The sequence below is a fragment of the Fulmarus glacialis genome, unplaced genomic scaffold, assembly GCF_000690835.1.
Source record: "Fulmarus glacialis isolate BGI_N327 unplaced genomic scaffold, ASM69083v1 scaffold4896, whole genome shotgun sequence".
Lineage (NCBI taxonomy): Eukaryota > Metazoa > Chordata > Aves > Procellariiformes > Procellariidae > Fulmarus > Fulmarus glacialis.
This window is the reverse complement of record NW_009217375.1, coordinates 6,498-16,363: the sequence shown is the minus strand read 5'-3', so window position 1 is coordinate 16,363 and position 9,866 is coordinate 6,498. Positions and strand designations below refer to the sequence as shown.

The window sequence follows — 9,866 nt, the reverse complement described above, 5'->3', positions numbered from 1 at the left end:
TTCATACTCTACCTCTGGTACTTGTAGCGCAAACTACTTTGTGTCATAAATGTCTGGTTTCATCCAGAAGGGTTTTTTTAAAATCTGCATTACAGTATATTGAAAGCTGAAAATGCAGTGAGAAAATACATAAGATAAAATGCAAGGAGTGGGTATTATGAGTTTTATTTTAATGTTTCACTTAAAGCTGCCTTTACAGGGAATTTGATTTTGAATCCCATCCCTCTTTCTTTGCTGGTAAAATGCGGTAGAGGCCCAAAACTTGCCATAGAATTACAGTGTGTACCTGGATTTTGGAGTACTTTTGGACAAATATTAACCATTAGACTGGTCTTATGATTAAGAATGTTAAAACCTGAGTAAAATGTTGTATAGTTATTATATAACTAATCACTATACCTTTTTTTTTTTTAAAGAGCTCAATTTCAAAGTCTTTTAAAGATGTATTACTAAAGCCCCAGGCAGCTTTACCTCCTATAATAACTGTAGTTTGAATGAAGAGTGAGTAGTTTTGCTCCCAGCTTAAATTAGTATACCTTTAGAAGTCAGTTGAACTTGCCCCACTGCTTGGTGGTCTACCTAATGTAGGTTGTATCTCTCTGCACCCCCCCCCACCCCCTGAGTAATCGTCATAACATCTGCTACAGTTCTTTAACTTTGCATTCACTTAATCATAAAATGTGTTTATTCCAAAGAAAAGTCCTGTGGTGTTTGCTTGGGGTTTTTTTTTGTCTGTCTTACAGGATCTGTTTGTTCATACTTGTATATGAAATGCCTTTTAGCTATAGTAATTACAGAAATAATCCTGTCAGCTACACCAGACTCTGAAAAACTTTAAGAGCTTTCCTCTCAGTACCTGTTGCTACAGTGTATATCTGCTCTATTTTCAGCACTGCCTTTGCATTTTAACTTTCAGTGTCTGTTCAGTGAGAAGCAAATCTAAAATGGATAGCTTGCTTGTTACAGTAGTTAGCTGAAGAATCACAGTTTTATGCTTTATCTTTTCTTTTGAACAGTAATGCTGCAGCCTTTTGACTACGACCCAAATGAGAAGAGTAAACACAAGTTTATGGTACAAACAACCTATGCACCACCAAATATTTCAGATATGGAGGCAGTGGTAAGTAAAAATGGGGTAAAATGACTGTTGTATATTTTTTTTTCCCTTAAAAATTCAGGCTTAAGTGTAAATGAATGATGTTTTTGCAGTTTATTTTTGGAGAAGAATTGGGTTTTCTCTGAACAAATATGACTTTCATACATGATTCAGGGGTTTTAATATTAAATACAAGCTCAGTTCTTAGACCTTGCCTAATGAACTGGTTGAATGGAAATAGTAGTGAATCTAAGATAAGGTCAGTTCAGTGTTAAAATATGGGCATGTTATACCTTATATGCAGCTAATCTGAAGGGGATAAACAGATTGTATTTGAAGGAATCAAGACTATATTTAAACAACAAGGCTGAAGCTGTGTGGAGTGGGTGCATTTGGTCTGAAAAGTGTTTAAGTGAAACGTTGAATGGGATTATATTGAATTAAAACATTTGGAAGACTAAGATATGTCTCCCTACAAGATACTAAGTGGCTAAACACAGCACAAATGATAGATTTATTTTCTTTTAATAGAACATGTTGTAGATTCATTTTAGGCAGGATTGGTCTGATGAAAGATCCGGAAAGAAGATATTTAGGTTTGTGCTTGTTAGTTCAGAAGTAAGAACACCTGTTTCTGATGTTAGAAGCTAGCAGCAATGGGAAGGAAGCCTTCAGTTGTCAGAACATGCCCTTTAGGGTGTATGTGGACTCCCATAAGCATGTATATTAAGGTGGAGGGGAATGATGCACAGGCTTCTGTCTCTAGAGAAGGAATGCCTCAGTTTACATACGTTCAATGTTCACTCAAGGCAGAGGAGGAGAGAGGAAACAAAGGATAAAGGTGAGGTTTTATAAATCACTGAAATCCACTAGACCTCTGCAGGTTTAGGCTCTGTCCCCTTGTATGAAGGCAAAGACTACTGTGGCATCAACTCTTCACTGGAAACAGTGGAAAACCTTTTAGATTTTGTTAAGCTTTTGAGACATGTAGCTAGAAAGTAAACATCTCTCTTCCTTGTTGGTCTGGTTTACTTTTTCTTAATATGCTCTGATGGCTCTTGGTTATATGTGGTAAGTGAAGTGTAGCTATTTGGTGAAGATATAAAAATCCACTTTAGAAATACCTTTCAAATAACTGCTTTCTCAGTGTATTCAAGTATAGAATACCGAGAAACGGATCTTGCAGAAAATCGGTAATTGTCGTGGTAAGTTACTGTACAACTAATGCCACTGAAAAAAAAACAAAAAAAAAAAAAGGAAGGATGTTATGAAAAGCCTGAATAGTCTGTAAGACTTGCAATTCTAAGGTAACTTCAGAGGACCTATTGTTGGACTTCAGATCAGTCTCTGAGCCTAAAGATTTAAGGCAACTACATGAGGTGTATGCTTTGAAAGCTAATTGTCAGTTGAGCAAAGAGATTGCAGCATATTTCACAATTATTTAAATATATTGATAACCATTAGAATTTAAAATGTTTTTTATAAACAGCTTTGAAAAATTCTCTAGGCCCAAATCGTAATGTATTCTGCAGTAAAAGGAGGAAGTAGCTAAAAATCTAATATAGTAAGAACTAAAGAAGTTTACTCTGGACCTAAATATAGAGTCACTAAAAGGTGTCTTTCAGTCTTTTGTTTGAAATTGGTGCTTCCAAGATGGGACATAAGGAGTACATTTACCAAGGAGTGATAGGGCTAGAACTTTGTTCTTAAACTGACTCAGATGGTACTTGTTCCTCATTGTGTGTTAAAGGAACCACTGTATTGTCCTCTCCCTATCCCCTACAAACCTCTGGATCCATCCTTGCATTCAGTGTACTCATTTCCATTTCCAGACTTAATTAACCATTTCTAGCTTTCATTACTTTGCAGTAGTCAAAAGTGAACAAAAAACATTGTTCAGAAGCAAGTCTGAAAATTGCAGCTAGGGTAAGGACAGTATTCAGCTATATAGGAGGCAAGTACTAAGAACAAGCTTATGAACTGTTCAGATCTTTGCATGAGTCTGGCATGTTAAGTAACTGTATTAATTGTTGTCTTAGTGGAAAGAAGCAAAACCTGATGAGTTAATGGACTCCAAATTGAGATGTGTGTTTGAAATGCCCAACGAAAATGATAAACTGGTAAGTAAGAAAAGAGTAGGAAACTGTCACGCACTGACTGGTGGGATCTCATGGAAATTTGTTTTGAATTTTTTACAAACCTATTTGATTTGTTGATTAAATGGATTGTAGGAAATTTTTACTAAATTAGACAGGAAGGGTGTTCAGTATATAACTTTTCAAGGATTCATAGAACCATAGAACAGCCCAGCTTGAAAGGGACCTTGAAATACTATCTGGTCCAAATACTATCTGATCCAACCTTTCATTGGAAAGGGAGCACCCTCTCGAACTGCATCTTAAAAACCTCCAACAATGGAGACTAGTGCCAAAAATTATTATCCTTCCATTATTTTTAGTATTGATTTGCTTTAGCATTTTATTGCTGCCAGATTAAAAAACAAAGAAAAAGAGAATCTTCAGTACTGCGTACAGTGAAAAGTGAATTGCATCATTTGCTTTTTAAAGTATTAAATGCTTTTCAATTTTAAAAATTCTGCTTCTAATTTAGCTGAATTAGAACAGGAAGTACTGATTAGAAATTAATGCATGCTTTGGGAATCCTAAATGCATTCTTTAAGGTAGTAGTAAAGACATAATCAGACAAAAAAACCACCCGTTACTTCCTTCATGCTCTTGCCTTCAGACAAAATCTGTTCTAATTGTGTAGGAGATGACAGTTTCATTGTATATAGACTGAAGAAGTCTATTTTGTGTTGCCTGATATTTGGAATAATAGTTAACTGCCAGTTACCTAGAAGTTTTGCAGAATATGTCTAAATTCTTACGCATTAACATTTTTTTTACCTTCATACTTGAAATTCTGATTTATGGAATCTTAATACTGTATATTCTGGATTGTTTGTTTTTTTGGGGGGTTGGGGTTTTTTTTGGTGCTGCTTTTAGCATTGTGAATTAGAGTGCTAAAGTAGGATTTCTGTAAACCACCTTATTCACTTTATGTCCTTGACTTTTCTTTTTCATACTGTCCAGTTTTTATGGTAGTCTGTAAGGCATGTTGGAGGAGAGTAGCATGAATCCATGCATGTAAAAACCATCTTGTTATTTACATGTGTAAAAGGTCTCACTGAAGGCTGCTAGCTGGCCAGTAACTGTCTTTGCAACCATTCTTTTATTACAGTTTTTGGAGTGTAATGTAAAGATATTTTTCAGATGCGATGTCAGTATAATGTTTTTGGTGGTTTTTTTGGGTTGGGTTTCGGTTTTGGTTTTTTTTTTTGGTAAAGGTTAATTTATGAGATGCAGCCTTTTATTCAGGTGTAAGCTGCCTAACTGTGTGTTAAATGCTAAAGCTGTAAAGGTTGAGCGTTTATCATCAAGTCTCGTAGTTGTCTACTTTCTGTGTTTTTTACCTTCTTATTAAATTACATCTTAGGTATTAGAAAAATTATACTTGTTTTTAATTTTATAAAATGAATAATGTAGTGAGAGAAATGTAGTGGATTATACAAAACTACCTCCTTTTGTACTTTCTTTAATGTGATATCATCATAGTATTGACTGTACATAATATTTGTATTTTTCTGAGTAGCGGTGTAGGGTTGCACACCCCTGCTTTAGCAGTTGATTTAGCCAATCCCTTAAACCTGGCCATGAGAAATCTGCCAAGTCCTGAGGGTAAGCCTCACCTGCCACCTCAGGGTGTGCCTACACCAGCACACAAGTATTTCACTCCAGTTAGCCACAACTTTCTTCAGATGCCAGTCATAGCCAGAACATTGACATGAAGAAACCAGTCAGGGAGGTCAAACAGCAGAAGGACGTTTGTTCCAGGGAGATAAGTCTTAGGTCTCTACTGAAGTTTCAGGGCTCCTAAAGGAATTCAGTTCAGCTAGCAAACCAATTAAAAAAGCAACAGATCCCAATCTGCTTACTCATGATATAAATATGTTGACTCTTTAAATCCAGTTAGGAGTACCTGTGTGGAGTAGCAGGATCTTGCTCTTAGGCTACCTATGGCTGCATTGCAAACAATGTAAAGTGCAAGTAGATGCTGTAGACCAAATAACTTCCACTTGCATAGCAACTAAAAAAATGCTTGCATCTTTTTTTAGTTGCTTTGTTATTACATAGATGTGTCTACCTTTTAATAGGTTTTCTTTTACATTTAGTACTTACCTTGGACTACTTTGCTTATGAAAGATGCAGTATAATGGTGGTCTAAATGACATAGCTGTGTAGCCAAGCAAGTAGGAATACAGGAGCCTGAATCTGAATACGAGCTGTTTCTGAGTGTGTTGCCATATGAATGCTGTGTGTGTTTTTACAAATGGTAACCTGGGCTATACAGTTGAATCCATTGTATTATTAATGTCTACTGAAGATCATTGTATATTTTGAGCAGAGCTGTGGGAACTAGATTTTTAATTTTATTTTTGTTTTTTTCACAGCTTTTTATGTGACTTTTCACTTGTATTCAAATTAGTAATGTGTATTTCAGAGATGCTGTGAGACTTAAATTCCATGTTTGTGCAATACTTTATTTTCCTTCGGTAAGAGGTGGTATACATGCGAAATATTTGTGCCATACATACTTCATGTTAGTTTGTGACACAATCTGTTTTCTTTTTACTTTGTTTTGTTTCTTACTATTGCAGGATTACTTTCTTCCTTTTATTTTTTCCCCTCAAGTTCAAATGCTGTTTGGTGTATTTTATGCCGTCTTTTGCATGCCTGCTGGGTCAATGTTAAGCAGCTGAAGTATTAATTTTTGTCTCAGTAGCATGTGGTACCAAATGCAAACAGTGCAATCTTCTCTTGCTTTTTAATATTTGAACTGATCAGAATTGAACTGATAACAGAAGTCTTTGTTCAGATTACTGTAAATATAAACTTCATTGAACTATATTAGTAGCTGGATTGTTTCAATTTTAAGCTGTGGATGATTGTTGTCTGGGTAAGTAAAATTCTGAAGTCATTCTTAATATTTGTAGAATGATATAGATGCAAGCAAACCCGCCCCAGTACTGAATACATCTAAGCAGGATGGACCGATGCCAAAACCACATAGTGTTTCACTTAATGATACTGAAACAAGGAAGCTAGTGGAGGAGTGCAAAAGACTTCAAGCAGAGATTATGAAGCTGACGGATGAAAATCGGCACCTGAGAGTAAGTTCTGCTTTCATGTTTATGTTGAAGTGGCTTTGCTCTTCTTGATTGAAAGGTCTGGTTTGTGATTAGGCGAATAGATGTGTATTCCAGAAAGTAGATGCAACTGTTAGAGTGTCAAGATTGGTTTGTAATACGATTTTACTGTCCTGTATATTTTGAATTTCTCAGTGATTGAGACTTTGTCATGGATGAGATACTGAAGCTAGATAATTTTCTTCTTAAATGAATGAAATGGTCCTATTTAAGGTGGTCTTAATTACTTTAAGTCTAAATCAGAGATGCCAAATTAATAGCTTTTATTAAAAGTGCATTATTATTCATTAAGAATGAGTAAATGAGATCCAAAGTGGTAGCATTCTGTATCACAAATTGTTAGTGAACAAGAACAATTGTTTGGCCAGAGGAGGTAAGCAAACACTACTTTCCAGTACCTTTATGTAAAGGTGCCATTTCTGTAACCTGTAACTAGTCAATACATGACTTTATGTGACTTTTCTATATATTTGCTAACACATTCTGACAAAATCTGACAATTTCATTGACCACGGTAGCCTTTTAAAGAACCATGAAATAATGATGTCTCCACACCTGTAAGTCTGATGACATTGGAACATTTGGAGAAACACTACACAAAGCAGATGTTTCTCCTTAACAATAAGAAATTGCTGCTATTTAATTCTGACACGTAGTAAGTAAAAGCAGTGTTCTTCGTTGTGCCTAGCAAGAATTTCAGAATCTTTCTTAACCAGAGCATGGAGAGAGACTAGCAGATTACCTGTCCTTATTTGAAATATTATGGTTTGCTATGCTCATATTTTGGATTTTGGTGTGGTGTAATGTTTGGGGTTTTTTAAACTTTTATATAAATGTTCACCAGTAAATTTGGCCTTTGAGTTCAGTTTTTACAATTGTAAACAAGAGGTGTTCATAAATTTTTTTCCATCTGTGGTTTTTTTTCCTCCCCTCAGGATGAAGGCTTGAGGCTCAGAAAGGTAGCGCACTCGGATAAATCTGGATCACCCACAGCTTTGGCCCTCAGAGATAATGGGTCTAATTCTCTTCCTTCACTTCTTGTTGTAATTGCAGCCATTTTCATTGGATTCTTTCTAGGGAAGTTCATCTTGTAGAAAGAATGAGTGAGAGAAGCATGCAAAATGCAGCTTCCTTTTTTTTTTTTTTTTTTTCTTGGCCAGAAAAAGATTTGTTTACCTACCACTTCATTGGTAGTATGGCCCAAGTGGCCATTTTTGTGTACAGCATCGTAACAGGCTTTGCCTTTAATGATCTCGCACGGTTAGAAAACAGTCTGAAAAGACAAACTGTTCGGCTACTGGACAAAATTGTAAATTAAGTCATCAATAGCAGGTGTCAGTTGCACAGTCAGTCCTTTATGAAAATTCATAAATAAAGAATTGTTCTTTCTTTCTGTGGTTTTAATAAGAATTCAAAAATTGTTCAGAGTCTTGTAAATGTTATTTTAATAATCCTTTAAAATTTTATCTGTTGCTGTTACCTCTTGAAAAATGATTTATTAGATTGCTAATCCCACTCATTCAGGAATATGACAAGAGGTATTCTGGGGGAAATGGTGCCTCTTACTGTGTAAATTTTCTCCTTACCTTACTTTGCTAATATCATGGCAGAATTTCTTTCTTATCCCTTGTGAGGCATTGTTGAGAGTTCTTCATCCTTACAATCCTGTCCCATAATATTTAACATTACAAAAGAAATAAAATTGTTAACAGATTTTTCTGCTGGGTAGCCTGTTTGTGTGTGTCGTACTTTTAGAAGGGATTCCTAACAAGTTCATTGTTCATGGTAATTTGCTACTTTTAACAAATGGCTATTTTGAAGTTTATTTGCTTAAGTCTCTGGCTTAGACTGTTGTAATTCAAGGGGTGGGGGGCGGGGCAGGTGTCGGTTTCCATTCCATTTGTTTAAAAAAATGAACTGTTTTCTGGCTGCTTTTGGCTACAGAGAGGATGGTTATCAAACTTGTTTTGGGACAGAATAATTTGAATATCCAGCAGGTACAAATACCAGGCATGAATGTTTTCAATATATTAACAATTTGCTTGGATTGTGCAGGAGTGTAATAATCAACCTTCTGTTCCATCTTTGGATCTTCTGGGTGTCTTCCAGGAGTCAACATTATTCTTTGATTTCATAAGGGTACTTAATTCACATATACTAACTTACTCGGTTTGCAATTCTGTTTTAGCAGATATTCAAAGCTGCAATTTGAATGATTCAGACACCCATAGTGAATTCCATGATGCAGAAGAGTTGATATTTGCTGAGTGAGCCTCAGTTGCTCACCTTTTGAAAATGAAAATAACTTTTATGCAACTCTTGGCAGATCTACCTATGTTAACCATGTATAGCTAAGTTCTAAAGAATGCATTTTTTGGGGGTCTGAAATGCTTCCCTGCACTTAATCTTATGTCTTGCCTCATCTCTGAATATGTCATAAAAACAAACAGTAGTATTGGAACAAAATATTATCTGTACTTCTGACTAAGCATAATCCAATACAGGGAATTACTTGTAAACTGAAAAATTGCAGAAGGGATATACTCCTGTAAGCAAAATCGTGTATGCTTTTGGACAGCTTGACTTGATGTGGTGCAGCTAAGTGTGTTAGACCTTGGTGTATGCACACCTTATGTAGCTGAGAAAAATGTTCTGGAGAAGATGTACATTATCTTGGTTGCCTTTCATTTCTAGTGCTTTTTTTAAAAAAAGAAAACTATAATTACGTCATGTTCTGTCATTGCTCTCTGTGATAAACGTTTTTATAAAATCGTGCATATGTGCAAGGAAGATGATGAAGAAAATGCAAATACTGCTTATCTTTTCACTTAAGCATGCAAGCACAGATGTTTCCAATTACTTGTTCCAGTGTCTGCGTTCAAGTCTCCTTCCATCCCAGTGACTGGAAAAACTATGTTAAGGTCTTGATTATTTTGGTTCCGCTGGTTCAGAATGGTGTAATTCTCCCGATTTCCCCACCCCACCCCTCCCCCACCCCCCAACAGAACATTGCTGCATCAAACTTTCATAGCCTGTTCCAAACTGTTACGTGGAAAATTCGAAAGCAATAGTGTGCAGGATGTAGTTTGCTTCAGACAGAGCAGTCATTCCTGCGTTGAAAGGAAGAGAAAAAAAAATATTCTGGAAGATCTTAAAATACTTACAGCATAGTGTACGGAGGTTTTCAAGGGTAACTAGCACTTTCAGGACCTGAGAGCAGAAAAAGGAATCATTGCTCAATGCAGCTGACTCAGGTTTTGATGTCCGGCAGCAGAAATAAGGTAAAAATAATGATAAAATCAGATTGAAATAACTTCTTTCATAAATAACAAACAGGTGGTAAAACTTGGTCATGGTTTAAGTAATGTCTTCAAAGTGAAAGTGTGCAGCGGTCTCGTAACCAGTGTACTTACTAATGGTATAAGGAGACTGTCTTGGTTTCCGGTAATCCCTTCATAGCTGTATATAAAATGTAATGCTAAAACTATTTTGCTCTCAGGAGTC

General features: G+C 35.8%; 1 protein-coding gene across 1 annotated transcript in view; it reads left to right on the top strand.

The window, feature by feature from the left end:
- The window catches only part of VAPA (VAMP (vesicle-associated membrane protein)-associated protein A, 33kDa), a 15,550-nt gene extending 6,361 nt beyond the window's left edge, over nucleotides 1-9,189 (top strand). The window contains exons 3-6 of the mRNA XM_009579637.1: nucleotides 1,017-1,120; nucleotides 3,136-3,216; nucleotides 6,150-6,326; nucleotides 7,298-9,189. Coding sequence (XP_009577932.1) covers nucleotides 1,017-1,120; nucleotides 3,136-3,216; nucleotides 6,150-6,326; nucleotides 7,298-7,456 — 521 coding nt within the window. The 3' untranslated portion in view covers nucleotides 7,457-9,189. The remainder of the gene's footprint in view (nucleotides 1-1,016; nucleotides 1,121-3,135; nucleotides 3,217-6,149; nucleotides 6,327-7,297) is intronic.
- Nucleotides 9,190-9,866: the final 677 nt, after the last annotated feature.